This window comes from Pecten maximus, chromosome 9 (genome assembly GCF_902652985.1).
Source record: "Pecten maximus chromosome 9, xPecMax1.1, whole genome shotgun sequence".
Classification (NCBI taxonomy): Eukaryota; Metazoa; Mollusca; class Bivalvia; order Pectinida; family Pectinidae; genus Pecten; species Pecten maximus.
Genome location: NC_047023.1, coordinates 40490989 through 40516613, shown reverse-complemented (window position 1 = coordinate 40516613; position 25625 = coordinate 40490989). Strand labels below are relative to the sequence as shown.

The 25625-nt window shown below is 35.1% G+C and overlaps 1 protein-coding gene across 1 annotated transcript; it reads left to right on the top strand.

Moving 5' to 3' along the window:
* The first annotated feature begins 14 nt into the window (after window positions 1–14).
* On the top strand, window positions 15–25625 carry LOC117334414 (N-acetylgalactosamine kinase-like). Its single transcript, XM_033894021.1, has 9 exons — window positions 15–96; window positions 683–771; window positions 2517–2643; window positions 3097–3334; window positions 7316–7414; window positions 20835–20987; window positions 21451–21661; window positions 22366–22567; window positions 23720–25625. Exons 1-9 carry the CDS (start codon window positions 47–49, stop codon window positions 23922–23924), a joined length of 1374 nt encoding a protein of 457 aa, XP_033749912.1. The 5' UTR covers window positions 15–46; the 3' UTR covers window positions 23925–25625.

The following is a 25625-nucleotide window of genomic DNA, read 5'->3' as shown; positions in this document are numbered from 1 at the left end:
GGGCGACTGTGTAAGACTGCAAAATATTTGATCACATGATCACAAGATGGAGGACGTACCGCCGGTATCAGATATTCCACAACAAAAACAGAAGAGGTATACTGCGTTGTGATGCAAAGACTCCCGTGCACTAACCATGCATGCGTAGTCATAACTTGCAGTTTATTTTTAATGTGTTAATACTTGATTATTATATCGCTTTAAATCTTTACTGACAAACACGTTGATCGGTTGATGTATACAAATTAACTTCAACTGGTTGATTTTCGACACGTCACAACTGCTGTTCTTGCTGAAGATAGTGATATCACAATAGCGATACAATGTAGTTAAGATAGATATTGTTATGTTCACAGTCGATATTAAATTGTCATTTCAGAACCATATTAAATTGAATAGCAGTCTCAGTAATTTGGCAGCTCGTTGATGTGAAGTTCAATTGGTCTATACATGTTTATTATCTACAATTTGAGATACCATGTAACGGAAGCTGCATATATGTAGATTGACATGAAGACATTAGCCGAATGGAGAAAATCATCATTGCTAAACACTACCCACAAGATTAAACAGTTATATTTTTGTTACAACACTCTCATTGTTTTTCATTTGTTGAAATGCTTTATTGTAAATACTAAATAGTCATTCTGGTTATATTTATCAGTTGACATTTATTCACCAGGTATGATGATATCAAAAATACATTTCTTAAGAAGTATGGAAACCCACCGGAGTTTTTCGCAAGAGCATCGGGCAGAGTGAATATCATAGGTATGTATTGTATAATAGCCTAGGTTTAATTTTTAGCTGGTGGGCAAAGCCCAATAGCTTATGCTATTGTATCTGGTGAAAAGCCTTGTGGGAAGGATTACTAAAATTCAAACGGCCTGTTTGTCTTCATCTATTCCAAATCTTGTCGCGTATGGAAAAGACAGATCACTACTGTTTTTGAGGTTTGAGTGATAAACGGTTAATCTTTAATTCATTTATTTTGATTTTGTCCTCGTCAACATGCTTGTATATAGTATGTGTAGAACTGTGCTAAAAATAGTGTTTGCAGCACAGCAGATGCTGGTGTATAAATACACATACAGCCAGTGACACAGCAATACATGGAGTCTGGAAACAAAAGGGAACAATCAGAATCTTGGAATTTAGACAGGTGCCTGGTGGACTGAGCACCTCTGTTTTAATATCATGATAAAAGCAGATAAAAAAAATGAGATTGCATGTAGCAGTTTTGGTATGACCTCTTGTTCATGCATTCAAAAAAGAAAATAGAATTCTATTGATTGCATGATTTTACAAAGCTACAATTAGTGAACAGAAATTTTTGTTTTCAATAAACAAAAATATCAAAACTAGAGATATAGTTTTTATCAACACTACATGTGAAACACTGAACACAAGCTAACTTTTTTTGATCATTTGGTTTCTTTTTATCACTCAAACCTCAAAAACAATAGCGACCTGTCTTTTCAATACACGGCAGGATTTTGAAAAGTTGGACCTAGATCATATAAGGAAGATTTTTCATCTCGTCCATTCTAAAATGTATTATAATGGTGATATAGAAGCCCACCAGCTATGTGGCCATGGGCCTCTTTTTTGTTTTTACATGAAATTGTCACCTAACTTTCAATGATTTTACATGCATGGATATCAGAATGTAATCAATTATATAATTCTAAAGTATAAACACATGTGACAAACTGTTTTAATATACATGTATAACAATAACTTCGCCTACTCTGTATATCTATTTCTTTTTTTATATAACATAGTAACACAATTGATGAAGGAAGACAACTTCATGATTCATGCCCTGACCGCACCTCGAGCTCACGATGTACGACACCAAATCGCCTAGCCAGATATACCCGCAGCTTATATCACTTTGCCACATTGGCGTCTATGTAGCACAGTGGATATAAGCTGCAGGTATTTTCTGGCTAGGTGATAAGGTGCCGTTGATAGTTGAATTTCCTGTCGTAGTTGCACTGTGATGAATATTGCATTTTTTACTTGTACTGTACATGTAAAGTAATGAAAAAAACACTGCCTGCGCTTGGGCTCGAACGAGCAACCTCTCGCTCTCAAGGCAAACATCCTGACACAAGGCTAAAGGGAAATGATGAGAGTACACTCCAATTTTTTGTGTGTTATAGCATGCGGACTATGACAGGAAAAATATATTCAAGTAAATCCTTATAGTTTAATTTACTATACACAATCCTGTGAAATTCTTGTATCATTGATGAACACTTTTCCCTCAAAAACTATTAAGCTATTGTATCAGCTAATCAAAAGCGATGTTATAAACAGTGATATCATTTTTCATGTTATGGGCAAAAAACATTAAATTTCAAGTCAATGAAAGTACTTGCTACATGCAGGATTAAAATAGAACCTGTCTTCAATGGTGGAAATGTCTTTGGGAGTCAGTGTTGTGATTGGGAAATCACATTTTTTCAATCGACTAATGTCATCAGTTATAAAAATGATCTTTGTTACAGGGGAACATATCGACTACTGTGGCTATTCTGTGTTGCCAATGGCGATAGAACAGGACATCATTATCGCTGTGTCACATAGTAGCACAACAGACAAAATCATGCTCTCAAACATGAATCCTTCTTATCAGTGAGTAAAGTAAAGAATTTCATGCCTTAGTTTTCCTAGTTATAATCCTACACATCCCCCTACATTTACTCGGACTCCTGATGTCATAGTTTAACATTTATATATCTAATATGATGTTACCTCTGCTATTTCATAGATACATACATTTGTAGATATATATATATATTACCTCCAGATAATTATATACCTGGTAATATCTTATAACAGAGTCTTGGGTTAATAAAAATATATTATTCCTCAACTACAGATAACAGTTGTACAATATCACTTTTGAATACTTCTCAAATTAAAAAGAAGATGTAAAAAACTTTGGCTATAAATTGATGTTAGACTAAGTATTTGTACAACTTTTTGAAGCTGTGTCATTTGTATGTATGTTTTTAGAGTTTGAAGCTGTGTCATTTGTATGTATGTTTTGAGAGATTTTGAAGCTGTGTAATTGTATGTTTTCAGAGATTTTCAGTGTAGCATAAAAGACTTTACAATCAGTAAATCAGACCCACAATGGTTCAATTACTTCCTGTGTGGCGTGAAGGGAATACTGGAGTATGCCAAGCCAAATGCACTTCGGGGAATGACCTGTATGGTCAGTGGAAATGTTCCAGCCAGTTCTGGACTGTCCAGTTCTAGTGCTCTAGTCTGCTGTGCTGCCCTAGCCACAATGTACGCCCATGGGTACTCGATAGCCAAGGTAAAGATATCAATAACCATAGATATGGTTCTGGTTGCATGAATTTTAGTTGGCTACCACATAGTAAGGGACAGCTATACATTTGTGCGTCCTTCCATTAAAAGATAATTGAACTAGTACTAAGTGAATTTGTGTGTAAATGAATAGGCTCATTGAGTTGATCTTATGAAACTTTAATCATTTTCAGTGATGTCACTGTCACCTTCATCAAAGTCTGTATGTCTGATAAAGGCAAATATTCTTTCCCTACGTTGAAGGTGTGACAGAGAAATTGTCAACCCAAGGGCCGGGTGATGTTCTTGGTTATCTAACCTGAGGCTCTCTCTCTCTGGTTAAATTGGAGATTTGTCTGTCACGTCTATGTAGGGTAAGATTATTTACGCATGGTCCTGTTGTTAAAAATTTGATGTAACATATGTGATTGAATTGTGTCGCTGTGATGTCATTGCATTTACCACAACAATTTTCTTATAATTTCTTTATTAAACACTGCACTGATTATTTTCTTCATATCATAATTTCTGACAGCACTAGTACTGAACATGTAGAATCAGTCAGAATTATCCTAGCTGCTGGGGAACATACAATAAATATGTGTATGCAACCTTTTATAGTGAAATGTATCAGAAGCCAATTTTACAATGTTAATCTGAGTTTGTGATAACAGTCTGTTTTTAACAAACTGACATATAACATTGCAGGTATTTTTGCAACAAAAACACAATAATTAAAGATATATAATACAGGTAGTAAAAAGTACATACCATTGTTTGATTGTCAGGGTGCAGCTGGAATGTGATATTCACATACCGTATTTGACCTAATAAGGGCGCAGGTAATTAACAGTGGGGGCACCCTTAGTAAGATTAGTTATTCTGAAGTTTTATGAAACAGACTATACCTTATAGCAGAATACCAAAGGCTGTGGCAGGCGCCCTTATTAGGTCAAATACGGTATATACAAAAAATTGTAATCAAACAGGTAGGTATTGATTTTTAGGTCTCCTGAGACAAAGTCAAAGTCTCAGTTGATCTTTTGTGATTGCCTTTTGTTTGGCGTCGTGCGTTGTCTGCTGTGTGTTGTAGACATTAACATTTTTATACACCCGACGAAAGACGGGACGTATTTTGTTATCATGTTGGCGTTCGGGCACATATGGTGTCCGGACCATAACTCCAATACTACTCGACCCAGTCTCTCCATACTTGACACAAATATACATCTTGATGAGCCAGAGTGTCACATACCAAAATCATGCCCCTTACCCCCGTATTTGTAGAGTTATTCCTCTTTGATGATTTTACTTGTCCGGACCATAACTCCAGTACTACTCGACCCAGGCTCTCCATACTTGACACAAATATACATCTTGATGAGCCGGAGTGTCGCATACCAAAATAATGCCCCTTACCCCCATATTTGCGGAGTTATTCCCCTTTGATGATTTTGTAATTGCTCACCATTCACTTAATAATGGTATTAGGAGGCTGATTCTTTGCAAAGAGGTTCTTTAAATGTATACATATATATTCTGTATATAAACATGTGAACTAATTTTTGTGTTGTTGTGTCTAAACCAAGGTTTCCCATATTTGCAACATATATACATCTTATCATTTAAAGTTGCCCTTCGGTTTCGACTACACGCCATTATGTGTATCAATATCTCCTTCCAACTTTCCAACAATGATACTTCATTTTTAAAGCATTACAACCTGTGAAACTACCCCCTTCAAGTGTTAAATATTGCGGCGGGCGTATGTTGTGGCCCTCCAACGGGCCCTTGTTAACTTCTTCTCATCAACCAACAGGCTGTTGTAACTGGACTGGGAATCGAACCCGGGACCTCCCGTTTGATTGGCAAGCATTCTAACTATTGAGCCAAAAGTCAGGACTTTATGCTTAAGGGCTCAACGCTGTCTAATTTTACCACATTCCTCCCCATCTTAATTTTGAGGTCCTATTTTAGGTCGTCTTGCTTCGCCCATCGTCGTGCACTGTATGTAAGACTTTTTATTTCAAAACGCTATTCCTTCTAACCTCAAGGCGGATAACTACCAAATTTGATTTGAAGGATTATTAGGGGAGGGCGATTATATTTTACATAAATGAGGCAGGTCTGACCCATTGGGACAGATAGATGGGGCCCTTAATTTTTGTTTTAAAACCCTACTCTTCCTTAACAATTGAGTCAATTACTACCAAATTTGGTTTGAAGCATCATTGGGGAGGGTGATCATATTTTATATAAATGAGGCTGGTCTGACCCCCTGGGGTCCAAGTGGTGGGGGCCCCAAAAGGGGATCTTTGGTGAATTTTTGCTTTAAAACCCTACTCCTCCTTAACCATTGAGTGGATTACTAGCTACCAAATTTGGTTTGAATCATTATTAGGGGAAGAAGATTATATTTTTAGGTCATCTGACCCGAAGGGTCAGGATGACCTATAGTCATCATGCTTTGTCCGTCGTCTTCCGTAAACATTTCATTCAAACGACTTCTTCTCAATAACCAGAAGTCCCAGGGTACTGATATTGGGCCTGTAGCATGCTTGGATAAAGCCCTACCAAGTTTGTTAAAATTGATAACCTTGACCTTCATTCAAGGTCACATGGGTCAAATAGGCTAAAATCTATTTAACAACTTCTTCTCAATAACCAATGCAAGAGGCCCAGGGAGTTGATATTGGGTGCGTAGCATGCTGGAGTAAAGGGCTACCAAGTTTGTTCAAATGAATGACCTTGGCCTACTTTCAAGGTCAAAGGGGTTGAATAGGCTTAAATATTTAAACAGCTTCTTCTCAATAACCATGAGAGCCATGGAGTTGATATTAGGTCTATAGCATACTTGGGTGAAGTGCTACCAAGTTTGTTCAAATGGATAACCTTCACCTACTTTCAAGGTCACCAGGGTCAAATAGGCTAAAATCTTCAAACAAAACTTCTTCTCAATAACCGAGAGGCCCAGGGTCTTAAGACTGTTTCATGCTTGGGTGAAGTACTATCAAGTTTGTTCAAATGAATGACATTGATCTTCATCCAAGGTCACATGGGTCAAATAGGCTAAAATCTTCAAATGACTACTCAACAACCAAGAGGCCCAGGGACTTGATGTTAGGCCTGTAACATGCTGGGGTGAAGTGCTTCCAAGTTTGTTCAAATGAAAGACCCTGACCTTCATTCAAGGTCACATGGTCAAATAGGCTGAAGTGTTTGAACAACTTCTTCTCAATTACCAAGAGGGCCAGGGACTTGAAATTGGTCCTGTATGTAGCATGCTTGGGGGAAGGGCTACCAAGTTTGTTCAAATGAATGACCTTGACCTTCATTCAAGGTCAAAGGGGTCAAATAGGCTAAAATATTTAATTGACTTCTTCTCAATAACCAAGAGGCCCAGGGACTTAATAATACAACTGTAGCATACATGGGTGAAGGGCTACCAAGTTTGTTCAAATGAATGTTTTGACCTTCATTCAAGGTCAAATGGGTCAAATAGGCTGTTTAATTGACTTCTCAATAACAAAGGGCCAGGGACTTGATATTTGCCCTGTGAACACATTGTCTTTGGCTCCATTTCTGTCAATACATTATCCCTGGTTCCATCTCTCTAAACACATTATCTTCGACTCCATCTCTGTAAACACATTTTCTTTTGGCACGAAAACCCACTTTAAAGATTTTAGCGCAAGTTATTGGAAAGCTTCCAAGTCCACAAAGTATACACCTCACACCCTTCTTATTTGATTCATACATGCATTAGAGGTAGAGGTCCAGGAGTGATGTTATGGCAAAATCATGCAGAAAAAAAATTGTGATTTTCAAAATGACATACTTATACGTACATAAAAAAATGAGTGGATAGTGTGTGCATAGTGTGATTGCTGCTGTCGGTGAGCTTTGCAATCATTGATTGCACTTGTATTACTTTAGAAATATTAAAATCAACACAAGCTGTGACTTTTAATCATTGTTTTGTTAACAGAAAGAGCTGTCAGGGATCTGTGCTCAGTGTGAACGTCACATCGGTACAGAGGGCGGTGGGATGGACCAGGCCATATCTTTCATGGCACAGGAAGGCACTGTAAGTGATTTAAATTTTCAAGGATTGAACTAGATTATAGTAGTCATAAAATTGTAAACCAAAAAGAAAATATGTATACACTGAGTAAACAGTGAAGCAGATTGTGTGGAATGCACTTTGGTTTTCAGTCTGTTCATCGATAGACCAATTTGTTGTCTAGTTCAATGCTTTTGGCTTTATTTTAAAGCTAAAATGAACGTGTGCAAGTCTGAGCCATAATGAAAATATATTTCATTTACAAAATCAGGAATGTTTTTATCTATGGCCCAATGATTTTGACATTGACTGGACACAGGTTGCTATGTGCCTCAGACTTCCAATGCTTCCTTTGCCAGTACAAGTTCATTTCAATTTCAATTGGAAGTACAGTATGTTGTACGAATATATTTTAATATTCTAAGGCAAAGACACGTTAATGGTCATCAATGAAAAGTCACCAAAACTGATACCTCTATCAGAAATAAGTCATTTGTGTAAGACATCATCAGAAATGTGCTAATTTGTCATATATCACTTGGTAATTATTAACAGATTAAATGATCCAGTGGAAAAGTGTGCAACCAACCAAATTGAAACATAACAAAAAGTCTAAATCAATAAATTTTGGAACACTTGGAAAACAAGTAAACACAAATTTAACTCTGTCAAGGAATGGTGGGATATAGCGAAAATTAAAATAAAAGATATATGTTTATCTACAAGTAAAATATTAAATACTAAAGAAAAACAAATAAAGAAATTAGAAACAAAACTACAAACAAAAACCCTTCAAAACAAAGAGTATGATAATTAACATCCAACAAAAATTAGAAGCATACTACCAACAAAAGGTAACGGCTGCTAGAATTAGATCCAGGGTCAAGTGGTACGAAGAAGGGGAAAAATCAACAAATTACTTTTTTGGACTTGAAAAATCTAAAGGGTTAAATAAAAAATGGACATCCATTAAAAGTTAAGATGGAACATATAAACATAGTATTGAAGACATATTAAAGGAACAAGTCCATTTTTATGAAAACTTATTCTCAACAGAGGGGATAATGAAATAGAGGCTAATAAACTATTAGAAAACGTTGATAAAAAAATAAGTGAGGTTGATAAAGAAAATGGAGATATCCTTCCGACAGGAGATGAAATAAAAATTGCTATTGACAATCTTAAATGTAATAAATCACCAGGCTCTGATGGTATAATTTCAGAATTTTATAAAAAGTATTGGTACCTGATAAAAGATGAATTTACTGAGGTAATTACAGAAGTGTTTCAAACAAATGAATTAACAGAAAGTCAGAACAAAGGTATAATCACTTTGCTTTATAAACAAGGTGAACGTGAGGAAATAAGAAATTGGCGCCCAATTACCCTCTTAAATAATGACTATAAGATTATTACAAAAATATTAGCAGAAAGAATAAAAACTTTTTTATCATTCATAGTACACACAGACCAAAAAGGATTTGTGAAAGGGAGAAATATAGAAGAAAATATATGCTTAATTCAAGATGTAGTTGAGTACACGAACATAGAAAATGTTGAGGGAGGGATTATTTTTTTAGATCAGGAAAGGCTTTCGATAGAGTAGAATGGAGATGGATTCAAAAATGCTTTAATAAATTTGGCTTTGGTGATAAACTTTCTCGATGGATTCAAATGACATACATTAACTCTTACAGTCAAATATTAACAAATGGTTTTCTCTCCAAATTCTTCAAAATTAGTCGTTCTGTAAAACAAGGCTGCCCGCTCGCGCCTCTGATCTACATTATACAGGCTGAGCCCTTAGATTGTACTATACGTAAAAACAAAAATATAACAGGTATATCTATTCCAAGCTTAAACAATGAAAACATTGAAGCTAAAATTAGTATGTTTGCAGATGACTCCCAATTATTTATAGGATCAGAAAATAGCATTACAGAAATTTTTAAAACACTTAACAAATATGAAAAAGCTTCTTGAGCAAAGGTTAATTACCAGAAAACAAAAGGAATGTACTTAGGTATCTGGAAACAAAGAACACCAAGATATAATCAAATAAAATGGGTTCAAAACATTAAAGCCTTAGGAATAACTCATGGGTATAACATTGACCAAGTAATACTTTGGGAAGCAAAAATACAAAAAATTAAAACACTGATTGATATTTCACAAGTAAAAATGTTGATTTTAGAATTTTGGAAATAACTTGTATAGAACCCTACAAAACAGGAAATATTTGGTTTAGGTTTCCTTTGATGTTTAAGAAGTGTCATAGTAAGTAAGGTATGTCTCAATAGAATTAAGTCTTTAATTGACTCTGTAAACCTGTCACAGGTAATCTACAGGTGACTTATATAATTTGTCAATAGGGTTAATTAATGACAGGTGTAGAAGGTAATAGCAGTGAGTCCAAGCTGGCCTTACAGGTTATTGTACTCATACCATATGTTATCTTTAGGATAGCCAGGTGGTAGCTCCGCCCAGTTAATTATTAGATCCACCCAGTTATATTTTAATTAGGTAACTAGCCAATGAGATTCTGTTCTTGAATTACTGTTTATGTCAATTATATAAAACATAGTGTTAGGATATAGAAGAGGAGAGTTAGAGAACAGGAGCAAGAGCTAGGAACAAGGATTGGAATTATGGACATGAGAGTGTGTGAATGTTAGAACAATTTGGATTATTATAATTTACTATTTCGGAACTTTTGGACACAGAAATAAAACTTAATAATCATGGAACCAGAAAGATCGTCAGTGCTTGTTTTTATCAGAGACTTCAATACCGACTAAAGAAATGGACAATCAGGCATCAGAGGCATCTAAACAAAGCTAATTCCCCAAAAGCAAGATGAGATGTCCTCTGCATGTCTATAACAAATAAGTATCTCACCACACCCAAGCAACAAGCTGCCCAGCAGCATATAGAGTACCAACGTGTTCTCATTGAGAGACACACAGGTACTTGGTGAGAGAACTTGGTGAGAGAATGGTAGAGAATCCTCAAGGACCCGGACCTCGAACAGTGCTGACTTTTTAATGGAAGAATTTTTGAAAAAATACAACTCAACCTAATGGAAGCGTGCTCTTGCCACCCAAGCAATTCTCCGACCAACCATGCAAGAAGATTCAAGTGTGTGAGTACCATTACATTTTGCTTAAATTCTTATATAACATGTGACAAATTTTAGATATTCCTGAATTTTACATTTTAATGTCCATTATTTAGTTTTTTTACTAAAATACATGTGGTTACACTTTGGTCTATTTTTTTTTAAATACAACCCATTACATTTTTGTTTTCAAACCCTATATTTTTGAAAATGGGTCATATTAGGAAAATTAACTCTATTTGTAAAAAGAGTGTGTGCAGCAAAATTACAGTTAATTGTGCTAATATATCAAACATCAAGATAGCTAGTACACCATTAGAAGGAAATAAAATTTATGTTAAGGTAGGAAATCAGTCTACACAGGCTTTGGTAGACTCTGGTGCAGATATTTCGTGCATTTCTTTCGATTTCTTGAAGAGGGCATTTCCAAAACAGAAAATTCAAGATAGTGCAAAATTTTCAATTAAAGGTGTTTGTGGAGAAGTACACCCAGTGCTAGGTACAGTAGATATTCCAATTAAATTAAATGGTCTGATTTTAGAACAAACCTTTCATGTTTTTCAAAGACTGCACAACATTATCATTTTAGGCATGGATTTTCTCCAAAACAATAAGGCAGAAATTAGGTTTACAGAAAATGTTTTAACTCTACATGACGGGTTTGCTTCAGTGCCCCTTACTCAGACTAAATCACATTGTGGTATAGCCAAAATAGAGGAAGATGTTACCATTCCTCCTCATACCCAAGCCACGGTTCGAGTAACTATTCCAAAGATCCCTGATGGTGTCACGGTGTATTTAGAACCAGCAGAACATCTCTATGAGACAAAGCTGATAGGAAGCAAGTGTATTTCAAATGTTAACAGCAACCTTGGGATATACCAATTTATCAATCCAACAAATACATCAATTTCATTAACAAAACTGACAACCATAGCACACATTTCCAAACTGGCAGATCAAAACATCACTACATTGGTAGATAAAGCTAAGCCAGCACAAGCAAAATCATATCAAAAGTCACCAGCTAGTAGGGAAGAACTTATAGCAATAGCCAAAGATTTAGGAATTTCTTTAGAAGACAGTCAACTTGACGAAATACAAAAAGAACAACTTCTCATTTTGATAGGGACACATAGGAAATCTTTTGCAAAAGATTTGTCCGAGATTGGTAGGACAAATTTAACACAACACACCATACACACTAGCAATTCCAAACCTGTATCATCTCCAAATTATAGACGCACACCAGAACAAATGAGAATAATAGAAGAAATCACAAAAGACATGTTAGCACAGGGTATTGTAGAGGAGTCTGACAGCTGTTGGCATTCTCCTGTAGTGCTAGTTAAGAAAAAGTCAGTGTCATCTAACCAACCAGTAGAATATAGATTTGCGGTAGATTTCAGGAAACTGAATACTTTGACAGATGATTTACACTACCCTTTACCTCGTCTTGATGATATTTTTGATACAATTGCTGACTCCAAAGCTAAAATTTTTCAACATTAGATTTAGCTAGTGGTTTTTGGCAGATACCATTAGATCCAGAAACCAAACACAAAACTGGATTTATCACGCACCAAGGAGTGTTTCAATTCAAACGATTACCATTTGGTTTGAAAAATGCCCCTATGTCTTTCCAAGCATTGATGGGAAGAGTACTTCAAAATATGAATTTCAAGACTGCCTTGGTGTACATTGATGACATTCTCATATTTAGTAGGACATTTGAAGAGCATCTTCAACATTTAGATACAGTGTTCTCAACACTTGCTATGGCAAACCTGACATTAAAACCATCCAAATGTAACTTTGCTGCAAGAGAAGTCAAATATTTAGGCCATACACTTTCAAAAGAGGGAATCAGTGTAGATTACGCAAAAACAAAGGCTATTTCAGAATTTCCCACACCAAAAACAGCAAAACAAGTTCGATCATTTCTAGGCATGTGTAACTATTACAGAAAATTTGTGAAGAATTTTGCAGCAATAGCAGTACCACTTAATGCACTGTTACACAAAGATGCTAAGTTTATATGGACAGATCAATGTCAAACTTCTTTTGACATCCTAAAACAAAACTTGGTATCTGCACCTATCCTTGTATTTCCCGACTTTCATCGTCCCTTCATTGTTTCAACGGATGCCTCAGACTCTGCCATAGGATACATCTTAGGACAATTAGATGAAACAGGCAAGAGAGAACATGCTATAGCATATGGAGGACGTTCCCTAAACACAGGAGAGAGAAAGTGGCATATCAACGAAAAAGAAGCCTTGGCGTTGGTAGAAGCAGTTAACATGTTTAGGCCATATTTAGAGTCTGCTGCATTCACAGTTTATACTGACAACATCAGTGTCAAGTGGCTACAGGAGTCCAAAAACTTGAATAGTAGGATAGGAAGATGGGCTATGCAACTCCAAGGATACAACTTCCAAATCAAACATAAAGCTGGTAAAAAGAACCAGAATGCAGATGGTCTTTCCAGAAGAGAATATGAAGATCAGCCCCCTCCAGGTACTGAAGATGAACTTCCAGAGGTTCCAGGCATACCTTATACAGCTAAGATTTCCCAAGCTGAAGCTGACCAAAGTCCAGATATGCCAAGGGATTCACCTGCAGCTACAGTGGTTACCTTTGAGTACCAAACAGAAGAGCAGATACACATGTCAGTATCCCCAGTCACTGCTGATGATAGTGATGAAGATGACGATAATGACGATAATGATGACAAAAATGAATTGTTGTGGGAGATAAAGACCAGACCAACATTGCGACAACTTCAGGAACAATGCCCAGACTTCTGTGACATTATTAAGTACAAAGTCCATGGAATGGTCCCTATGCAAAATGATTTGGCCAGAAAAGTTGTAGCAGAAAGTTACAATTACGAAATCATTGATGGGATTCTATATCATTTTCATCAGAGAAGATACCGTAATGTTCCCAAAGCTGACCGACTTATCAAACAGATAGCCATACCACGCCCGATACGAGATGAAGTCTTGAAAGGTTATCATGACTGTATAATGGCAGGACATCAAGGTCAAGAGAGAACCTATGAAGCCATAAGAACCAAATACTTTTGGCCCAAGATGTACCAAGAAATCAAGCTTTATGTGCAATCATGTACCCTTTGCCAACAAACCAAGCGGGATGTTCATGGAAAACCAGTTCCACTACAACCCTTACCTGTTGATGAAGTTTTCGGACGATGGCATATGGATATTCTTGGAGGTTTACCTACTACCAAAGATGGATACAAATACATCCTACTTGTGGTTGATAGTGCATCAAAATGGAGTGAAGCCTTGCCAATGAAGACACAAAGCGCAACAGAAACAGCCAACATTCTGTTTAGAGAAATATTCACCAGGTATGGAGCACCTCGAGCCCTAGTGTCTGACAGAGGACAGAACTTTATGTCAACATTAGTCCAAGCCTTAAGTGAGATGTTCCAGATAAAGCGTGTCTACACAAGTTCATACCACCCCCAAACTAATGCTGTGTGTGAAAGGATGAATAGCGTGATTCTGCAAGGACTTCGCACTTACTGCACCGGTCAACAGACTGACTGGATAGATGTACTCCCAGCTGTAATGATGGCATACCGTATGACCCCTGCTACACAATCAACACAACATTCACCATTCTACCTCTTATTTGGAAAAGACATGAGAATGCCGATAGACGCAACATTAATACCAAAACAATCTTTACCAGTAGACTTTCGTCATCAGCTCACCCAGCATTTGAAAAATTTAGAGAAATCAAGAGAATTAGCAAAAGAAAACATGAAAATTGCTCAGCATCACTATAAAAGACAACATGACAAGAGGGCAGAAGAAACAAAGTTTAGAGTAGGTGACAGAGTTTGGCTTTACTGTACCCAAGTACCAAAAGGACATGCTCCTAAACTACACAAAAAGTGGATAGGACCGTACAACATTGAGAGCAGCTACCCAAACAACACATTCAAACTCAGGCGTTGTTCAAATAACAAACAAGTCAGATCTCGGGTAAATGCAAACAGGCTAAAACCATATTTTGATCCTGCACGACGACCAACGAACCCTCCACAAGATTATGTGGATGACACAGATGAAGCAGAATTAAATGCAGAAGAATTGGATGAACCAGAAATCCAACATGACAATAGGAACCAAGCTCCTGATACAGCGCCATCACAGCCTGATGTCGACGACAATGTACAAACACAGCAGCATTCATCCCAGGATGATTCTCAGGCAATTCCTTCATCAGCAACTACGGATAACCCCAGCCAAATTGCTAAGAAGAAGAAACCGTCTATACCAGACGACTCTGTAAAGAATGTCGCACCAAAGCCACTTCCAGCTGACCAAATTGAGAAAATACTTTGTTCAAAAAGATCAGGTGACAAGCTATGGTATAGAATTCTTTATAAAGACAGATCGATACCAAGTGCTTGGCTAATATCAGAGTTGGTGCCTGATGAAATGAGAATCCACTTCCATGAAAACAAGAATATGACTGGAAAAGCTCGAAAGCGACCTTTAAGACAAAACCAATTCTTTCAGCAAAGAGTAAACAGCATCAATCTTGTCAACAAACAGAATTCACGAAAAAGAGGTTTAAGATGTCCCAATATCATGGAACACTTCAATAAGCCTGACTGCTTTAAATGCAGCAGAGTTACGGCGATACGTCTGTCTCCGGGACCCATAAAAGCCAAAATATATTGCCACGACACAAAACAAGAATCTCCTTTCGTTCCCATCGATAGAGTACCAAAACTGTTATTGTCATATTTCATCAGAAAAATTGAAAAAGACTTGACCAGACTCAAATTGCAGTACGACAACTCACGGATATCCAACCCAAGAGTGTATCGTAACAATCGCAAGAACTTCTTAGGAGTACGGTCTCCTTGCTTTGACACACTGTTATACAAGTTTCATCATCGAAATTCAAACTTTCAATCACAGTGGAAACCTGTAGGCATAGGTGTAGATCCAAGGTGTCTTCTAGATTTAATAAATGTACTTGAAGAAACATGTTGCATGTAATGCAAACAGTATTTTTGAAATGCTAGAAGGTCTAAGGCAAACTTAGGATAAAGCTATCAGGTCTATTTATGGGTTATACAATCATATTAGAATGTTTGCGAGAGAGCTAGCCGGACACTCTAGTGACCTTAAATTGCTAGTAGACAACATAATATGAAGACTCATAATCAGACATTCTTTTTACTTATAGTATTAAAATTTCTGTAATATTTTAGTTAATCTGGTTATATAAGCATAGGTAAAACTTAATCTAAGAATGTAGGTAAGGTATCCAGTTAATTTTTGATAGACTAGGTAGAAAGTAATTTTTTTTTCACATTGCACCTATGCATTAAAGAATTTACACATTAAAAAAAAAAAAATCAACAACAACAAAACAACTAAAAAATGATCAGTCACATACAATGGAACTACATGTATGATAGGTCCCTCCCGCCAACCCCCATCTATTTTTCAAAGAAAAGAAATATTCAGGAAAATGTTATACATTATATGAGATAGTTTCCTAATAATGTCACATGTTTGTTTGAGAATATTTGCAAAAACATATATGTAATGGTCAATATTAACTGGAACTGTAAATTCTGTATATTGAAACGTAAGATGTTATTGCAATGCAGACCTATAATGACTGTCATTCCAGGAACTATGAAGAAGTTCTACATGTACATTTGTGACACTCGGAAGTAAAGAAATGTTATCTCCAAGCAGTTTTTAATCCTAATTATGCAATTGTATGGATTTTTCCCCCAAGAAGTACACGAGTCACCGACTGACCAAGCAAAAACAGCAACTTTCAGCTGTGTGTGATTTATTTGTGGGCGATATTAAGCATCCAAAGATATAGTGGACAAAGCATCCAAAGATATTATGGACAAAGCATCCAAAGATATGATGGACAAAGCATCCAAAGATATGATGGACAAAGCATCCAAAGATATAGTGGACAAAGCATCCAAAGATATAGTGGACAAAGCATCCAAAGATATAGTGGACAAAGCATCCAAAGATATTATGGACAAAGCATCCAAAGATATGATGGACAAAGCATCCAAAGATATTATGGACAAAGCATCCAAAGATATAGTGGACAAAGCATCCAAAGATATGGTGGACAAAGCATCCAAAAATATTATGGACAAAGCATCCAAAGATATGGTGGACAAAGCATCCAAAGATATAGTGGACAAAGCATCCAAAGATATTATGGACAAAGCATCCAAAGATATTATGGACAAAGCATCCAAAGATATGGTGGACAAAGCATCCAAAGATATTATGGACAAAGCATCCAAAGATATGATGGACAAAGCATCCAAAGATATAGTGGACAAAGCATCCAAAGATATGGTGGACAAAGCATCCGAAGATATTATGGACAAAGTACCTAAAAAGATGGTGGATTCAGTGCCTACTAAGTGAAAATGGCTGACAATTTATAACCCTACAGTTACAGAGTGATTTGTGTCTGTGTTAATTGATTTATTAAGTGATGATTTAATATGCTGTACAGTTTATAGAATATTCAAATTCATTTTATTGTGTAAATATATGTTAAATGTGACAGTGTATGAGCTTGTATCAGGTATTTTAATGAGTTATAATCGTGAAAAAAAAAATGAAATGTATATATACTTCATACCTGACAATTTGCTTGCTATATACCCTGGTAGTAAAATTGTATAATGACTTGCTGTTAAGTCTTTGGATAAAATAATGAATGTGGAGTGTGGGAGTGTTAAAACTCAAGTGTGAATATTGAGAGATAAATATATAGGAGACAGTGAAACCTACGTATACCTATAGAATATATCTAAATATCTTATAGACATATTTTTGTTTTTCTAAATAATTGTTACTTATAAATTATTATATATAGAAGGAGTCAAATTGTTTTTGCGATTTTTTTGATTTTTTTTTCTGTAAAGAAAATAATAGAGGATGTTTTTAGGAATTATTTTCCTTTTTGATACGTTTATTGTGAAACATATTATAATTTGGCCTGTGCTTGTTTTATGTTGGACTGGTCATCCTTCATTTGATTTGCACATATTGGATTTGGGTTGATCTGACCAATCAATTCAATTCTCAATTTCAAAATTCTACAATATTTTAAATATAATTTTTTTTTTATATAGGAACTATACTTTAGAACACATAACTTTATTTGATTTTTGTTAGATTTGGGACAAATCTAGGTGAAGTAGAGGAAAGTTTCACAAGTAAAATTGTTGATTTTAGAATTTTGGAAATAACTTGTATAGAACCCTACAAAACAGGAAATATTTGGTTTAGGTTTCCTTTGATGTTTAAGAAGTGTCATAGTAAGTAAGGTATGTCTCAATTGAATTAAGTCTTTAATTGACTCTGTAAACCTGTCACAGGTAATCTACAGGTGACTTATATAATTTGTCAATAGGGTTAATTAATGACAGGTGTAGAAGGTAATAGCAGTGAGTCCAAGCTGGCCTTACAGGTTATTGTACTCATACCATATGTTATCTTTAGGATAGCCAGGTGGTAGCTCCGCCCAGTTAATTATTAGATCCACCCAGTTATATTTTAATTAGGTAACTAGCCAATGAGATTCTGTTCTTGAATTACTGTTTATGTCAATTATATAAAACATAGTGTTAGGATATAGAAGAGAGAGTTAGAGAGAACAGGAGCAAGAGCTAGGAACAAGGATTGGAGTTATGGACATGAGAGTGTGTGAATGTTAGGACAATTTGGATTATTATAATTTACTATTTCGGAACTTTTGGACACAGAAATAAAACTTAATAATCATGGAACCAGAAAGATCGTCAGTGCTTGTTTTTATCAGAGACTTCAATACCGACTAAAGAAATGGACAATCAGGCATCAGAGGCATCTAAACAAAGCTAATTCCCCAAAAGCAAGATGAGGTGTCCTCTGCATGTCTATAACAAATAAGTATCTCACCACACCCAAGCAACAAGCTGCCCAGCAGCATATAGAGTACCAACGTGTTCTCATTGAGAGACACACAGGTACTTGGTGAGAGAACTTGGTGAGAGAACTTGGTGAGAGATAGATGGGAAAAACGAAATCTTACTATGCAAGGGAAAATGATAATAATTAAATCACTACTATTGTCGACAATTACATATGAGGTAGCTCAGACACTAATACCGAACAAGTACAAACAGACAGTCAATAAACTCATCTATTCCTTCCTTTGGAAAAGCAAGGTAAATAAGGTATCCAAAGAAACTTGCTACAGAGATAAATCAAGAGGTGGGCTTAATATGACAGACGTTGATATGATCTGTAGACAAAGAAGTATAAAAAATATATATAAAATTGTAAATTCAGAACTGCAAACCTGGAATGCCTTGGGCAAATATTGGCTTCAAAAATATGATAACAAATTTGGTATTAAATTTTTCATATGCAAATGCAGTAGTACAAAATCTTTAGACATGAGTAACATACCAGAACTCTATATATCACAAATACTGGAGTGGCAGTATTTACTGAAAACCTTACCAAAGACTTTGACGAAAGAAAATATTAAAAAACAAATGCTTTTTGGAAATGATAAAATAGTTTTCAAAAGGAATCCCATATTTTTTAGGAATTGGACTAAATCATGTATAATTAGAATTGAGGATATATGGGATGAATCAAACAATGACTTTATTTCATCCGATACACTCTTGCAAAAGCTGGAGCAAAAGGAAAATTGGATATCGGAGTTCTCTAGAATAAAAATTTCCATACCTAAGAACTGGCTAATAGAACTAAAGACAAACAATCCTTCTTCAACTGATGACAATAATGCTACTATAACAGATAACTTAGCTCTAAAATATATGAATAAAATTATAGAACCAACAGATCTAAAAAAATAAGTTATTGACAGATATCTTTTTAGATGATGACTATCAACCTAAAGCACAACAAAAATGGGAATCAATATACGAAAATGAACTCTTAAATTGGAAAATAATATCGGAAATAATGCAAACATCTATTGCAGACAGAAAAAGCAAAGAATTTCATTGGAAATGTCTACATAACATAGTATCAACAAACTATAAATTAATGAAAATGGGACTCGGATGGAAAATGTAACCTCTGTAACATGCATTTAGAAACTCAACAACATTTATTTTACAGATGCATTCTCTCCAAAGAAATATGGAATTATATAGAACCAGTAATTAATAAAGCAATAAATGGTATTTCCCAACAACACCAAGTCTATAAGATCTCTGAAAGAGACGTTATGCTTGGATGTCATCATTTAAATTTTAACTCTTGTTTAGTTATTAATCTAATAATTCTCTCTACAAAATGGCAAATTTGGAAATCTAGAAATAAAATTAAATATGAAATTACAAAGCTGGAAGCAAGCAACAGACATTAAATAGTATTATACAATCCTTAAAAATGAATATTTCAATACTAAAGCACTCAAATAAGTTTTATTATGTCTGGGATTCATTGAAGAACATATTTGACTAATAATAATTACGAAACTATGTACATACATGTTGTAATATGGTAGGGTTGAAATATTACACTGTATACATGTACCTATGTGTGCGAATGAGAAGTATACAAAAATGCATGATGCTAATATGATATGAACACATGGGAAAATGCATGCTATACCATAATATATATATATATATTATGTAAAGTTGTGGTGAATGAGTCCCCTCCTGTGTGAGGGCAAGCAATGTAAACTATTAATATGCTGATTGTGAATAAAAAAGAAAAAAAAAAGTCTAAATCAAAACTTACAAAGACAAAGAGGATATCTTACAGTGCCTCGTGAAGTAATATACCAAATATATTTTACGAGTGTGGTAAATATTTTGATATTTTTTTACTCGTGCTGTGCACTTGTGTAAAAATATCAAAATATAAGTGACAGGAGTGAAATATATTTGGTATTACTGAAGATACTGTTAGATATTCTGTTTGTTACATTTTTAAAGCAAAATATACTGGGTCAGCTTTTAATTTTCCCCATGGTTGTTTGTAAGAATTGTTTTGATTTGTCAAGTCAAAAAAAGTGATCACAAAACTTGTATATGGCAAAAACCTGTCTGTAATGGTCACCTGTTTTTGTTTCAAATTGTGAATGAACCTGTTTATAGTATATAAAGGTTGCTTGCCTATAAAAAAACACTTTTTTCTGCTCCCTGATTGAATGGCTTTTATACACATAGACAGGTTTGATTGTACAAAAATGTTTGTAACCATAATTTTAATTTGTTTTCATGGTTTGTTTGATTAGGCGAAGCACATAGAGTTTTCTCCCTTGCGCACCACTAATGTACGACTACCAGGAGGTGCTGTGTTTGTTGTGACGAACAGCTGTGTAGAAATGAATAAAGCTGCCACTTCCTTCTTCAACATCCGTGTTGTTGAATGTCGTCTAGTCGCTCAGGTATTTATTCCGGCCCTATCAGTTTGTAGTTATAAATTCATCACTTTGAAGTATTTTTGTGATATCATTAATAAAGTTACATGGTCCCAGTCTACAGGTGAGTTAATTGATCAGACTCCAGTTTCATCTATGTCCCTTAACATAAAAATTCTAATAGGAAATTTAAGAACAGGAGGTCCACAAATGTAGTACAAATTGAAAGGTCTTGTTACAAGGAACACACCTGTCATATATACCTAAGCTATATCCTCATACATGTAGTATTGACACAATTATAAAAAACTTTAAACTAGATGTCTACAAATATCACCGATGCTGGGAATGTAGCATTCAGTTGCCCTGGAAGTCAGCAAACTAAACACTGATATGCAGTATGTATTTACATTGTACATGTATATATGAAATATTTCTGTGGCTACTCTACTAATTCAGCATAACTATTTTTTTTTTAACTTTATTGCAGATCATTGCCAAGTCTAAAGGGTTGAACTGGAGAGATTACAAACGTATTGGTGATGTACAAAAGGCTCTAGGTTTGAGTCTGGAAGACGCTTTAGTTGTTGTAAAGGAAATATTCCACAAGGAACCTTATACAAAGGAGGAGGTGTGTACATTTCTGGAGGTCACACCTGAACAACTAGCTAAAACCACACTCAGTACCAACACACTCACAGGTAAAAATACTGTATGTTTTTAACCTAAACTTTGTATGCTTATCAAACATAGACTATGTATTCTTATTAAGCATAGATTATGTATGCTTATTGAATATAAATTATGTATGCTTATTAAATATAAATTATGTATGCTTATTAAGTATATATTATGTATGCTTATTAAATATAAAGTATGTATGCTTATTAAATATAAATTATGTATGCTTATTAAATATAAATTATGTATGCTTAATAAGTATAAATTATGTATGCTTATGACTGCATGATTGTTAGTCTAGGCTATTTTTTTTTTTTTTTAAATTCCGTCCCCATTACTGGCCCTAGAATAACACAAAGACATGTTCAGAATTTTAACAGAGCCCTTGGTTTGACTGTATTTAATTATAATTCCTTTTCCCTCTGATAATAGCACTCTGTAAGGGTTGTTCCAGTAAAACCTCTACAGTATCCTACAGTAGGACTTTGGTAAAAAAAAAATCCTATGCAGCTGATAGAATTATGGTTTCGCTTGTATGCATATTTTTTCCTAATTTCTTTACAGAATCCTTTTTGTTATCAATTCTTGAAAGTTGTAAAGAACCTTCAATACATTGCCAATATCATTATGCTAGCAACATTTCTTTGGCAAAATGATAGCATTATTAGGTCAACATGAAACAGTTGACAAATAAAACTTATTTTGACTGTTTGTTTTAACACAGTGCAATCCTTCAAGCTCCATGACCGAGCCACTCATGTATTCAGTGAGGCCAACCGTGTACTGCAGTACAAGCGTATCTGTGATGAAAATCCGGGGGATGTCCTCCAGCGCCTCGGAACTCTTATGACGGAGAGTCATGTTAGCTGTCGAGACATGTATGAGTGCAGTTGTACAGACTTAGACAAACTTGTCGACATCTGTTTGTAAGTTCAAACCTACGACCCGGACAATTAAAATCAAACAGATCTAATTTGGAGCTAGAATATTACAAATTGGAAAATAATAAGAACAATGCAATATATATCAAGAAATTTCTCTTTAGTCTTTATTAGTAATTAGGTTAAACTAATTTATGCCATCTGTGTTAGGAACGTCTATCCCCAGAGTCTGTCAGCATGGTATTGGGACATAATAATAATTTGGAGTTTAATATATTGCTTTATAATATAATTGGTATATATATGTAACACTATTACTGATTGGTCCAAATGAGATCACGTGACATCAATTATAGAAATACCTCATAGCATCACCGAGAAGTTAGTATAACGTTTCCCCAGGTCAATGGAATGTTATATTGACTTCTGCTGAAAATAGAAATCATGTCATCGGTGCTGAGCTATTTTCTGACAATGTTTCCCTTTTTCTTTTGATATTGTTTACATGGATTTTCTACATTGCTGATTAAATGGTTCATTTCTTCTTTTACCATCTTTAAGGACAAATTAGCAGATATCGTATAATAAAGTCAATGCAGACTCAGTACTGTGAATATTGTCTAGGTCAGATTCGTAAAACTATGGATCACCCTTAACTAAAGTCAGTATTTGTATGCTACCACAGCAATAGAGCCATCTCAAAGCTGTTCACAAATTATTACCTATCAATGGTTATTGGGCCTTTAGCAACCAGCCAATGTCTGTTTAACTACCTGGGGATCATATAGACTGAGCTGCCATTTCAGCCAACACTTTTTTTGACTTGTCTTGTACGTTCTGCCCTACCATGTTCTCATTTACAGCTGAGTGGACTGAAACACAACATATAGAAGTTTAGAAACCTGAAGAAAAACAATTGTAGTACTGATACTCTATTATACTTGGCTTTATAATGTTTTGGTGTATTCACTTTTTGACTCTACCATTAACTGTAGCTTATATCTGATATCAATTTTCAAATCCTGCAAGAGTCCTTGTGATTGTACTGATTGATTCAAGGAAGATAACTGCAGAAAGAAAAATTATCTTGGTGAAGATCCCCACTTGAATTTATATTGTGTTAGAGGAATCTGATCTTAGGCACTTTATAAAAGATTATTAGCTGACCATTCACATACATATTAAACTCTTTTTCAGGGAATCTGGTGCTCTGGGGTCACGCCTGACTGGTGCCGGTTGGGGAGGCTGTGCGGTTTCCATGGTACCCATGGATCAGGTGGAACAATTCATATCAAAGGTCAAGGAAAATTACTATGCAGTTGAACCTTCCAGGGCTGCTAAGGTGTCGTCTGCTGTATTTGCCACACAACCTGGAGGAGGGGCTGCCATTTATAAAATGTAAATTGGTGACGATGTACACACGATAAAAATCAAGTTTCCGAATGAATGTTTTTATGATGTTATGACATAAAGGTTTCATGACTGCAAATATCATATATCAAAAATGCACAGCTCACTTTATACATACTCTTTGTATGCATAAGACGTGAATGTGTTGTGATCATTGTATATCTAAATTGATTTTAATCTCTATATATACATATGTAATTGAAAAGTTTAAATTGTATAAATTATACTTTAACATTAGATAGTATGAAGTCGAACAGTGGGTTTCATGTTTAATGATTTTAAATGGCTATGGGTAGTGTACATTTTAGGATGGGAGAGATCTTCAGCTTTTAATTATTTAATAACAGTTGTCAGGAAAGTCACAGGCAAATTCTTCATCAAATTGTGATTCATCAGATCATCTTTTGTGATCTGCCATAAAGGCCACGTAACTATAGCAAAATCCCGTCTATAAAGACCACCCCATATACACAATGATTGTATATAAATCTGATAGCTAGATCACCTGCATTAAAGACCTTTTATCGCTGCTCCCTGTGGTGACTGTTATAGAGGTTTGATAGTATATTGAATAAACCGCTATGTTATATTTCTTACTCGTGAGGATAGCCATGTCTAGGGGTTTGAGGCCCTGGGTTCAATTCCAGATCAGGTCGTTGCATTTTCCGTCTCCAATCATCCATGAATAAATGTCTCCTATAATGTCCCCTGATTAAACAAGTTGTAAATTATGTTAAAAAGAATCTAAGAAAATTTCATGTGACAAGAATGTTTACAAATCATCCAGTAGATAAGGGAAAACAGATCAAGAAAGAAAGGAAAAGAAACGTCCTATAGTGCTAATAAAAAGGTGATGGAAGCAAAGATCCCTCTGGAATTTCATTTACTAATGATTATAATGAAAACTTATTTCATCAGTGCCAAATTGTTACTTTCTCTTTTCTGTGCAATATTGATAACTTTATACTAGTCATACAATGTATGCCTTAGTTCATACTCTGGATCCGAGGGGATAAGCCTGTATATACAAGTTTCTGGTTAATCAAGATATATTATTAGATTTGCATACTCGCCTGTATATACAAGATTCTGGTTAATCAAATATATAATTAGATTTGCATACTCGGTTTCCCACAGTTTATACACAAGTTTCTGGTTAAACATGATACCTAAGATTTGCATTCTATGATTTACTTTTAGTTTTGAAAAGATATAAATATGTGTAATTGTTTTAATTTGTTGGAGGTGCCATATTGATTACATGTAAGGGATTTCTGTGTAATGAATGAAGAGGAAGAGGTTACAATAGATATTCTAGCTTTAGTCAAAAACTCGCAGCTTAAATTCAAGAAACTGCTGATCTGGTTGAGGGATTTCCATTCAGTTTCCATACATCCTCTGTTAATTACTTTTAAGTCAGAACATACTTTTGTTGCCTGGCCACCAATATAATACAATTTATGATGCGAATTATATTTATACATAATACCTCAGGTTTTTGACACAAAACCCCAAAAGACTTGGAATTTGTGCTTAAGTCCCTGTGTGTTACATTATTTTGTTGATCAACAAGGCATATTTAATTTGTTATGACAAGTATTTGGGACCAAGGTTTGTGATTTTAAATATGAGAAAATGATACTTGCACTTTAAATTATTTTGACAGAATATTAAAACACAATTGATAGATGAT

Excerpts from the sequence above, each read along its gene's own strand:
- LOC117334414 (XM_033894021.1), top strand. The coding sequence starts at position 47 with ATGGAGGACGTACCGCCGGTATCAGATATTCCACAACAAAAACAGAAG. Across the intron at positions 772-2,516 it reads GGGCAGAGTGAATATCATAG|GGGAACATATCGACTACTGT; the intron begins GTATGTATTGTA and ends TCTTTGTTACAG. Across the intron at positions 22,568-23,719 it reads AAACTTGTCGACATCTGTTT|GGAATCTGGTGCTCTGGGGT; the intron begins GTAAGTTCAAAC and ends ACTCTTTTTCAG.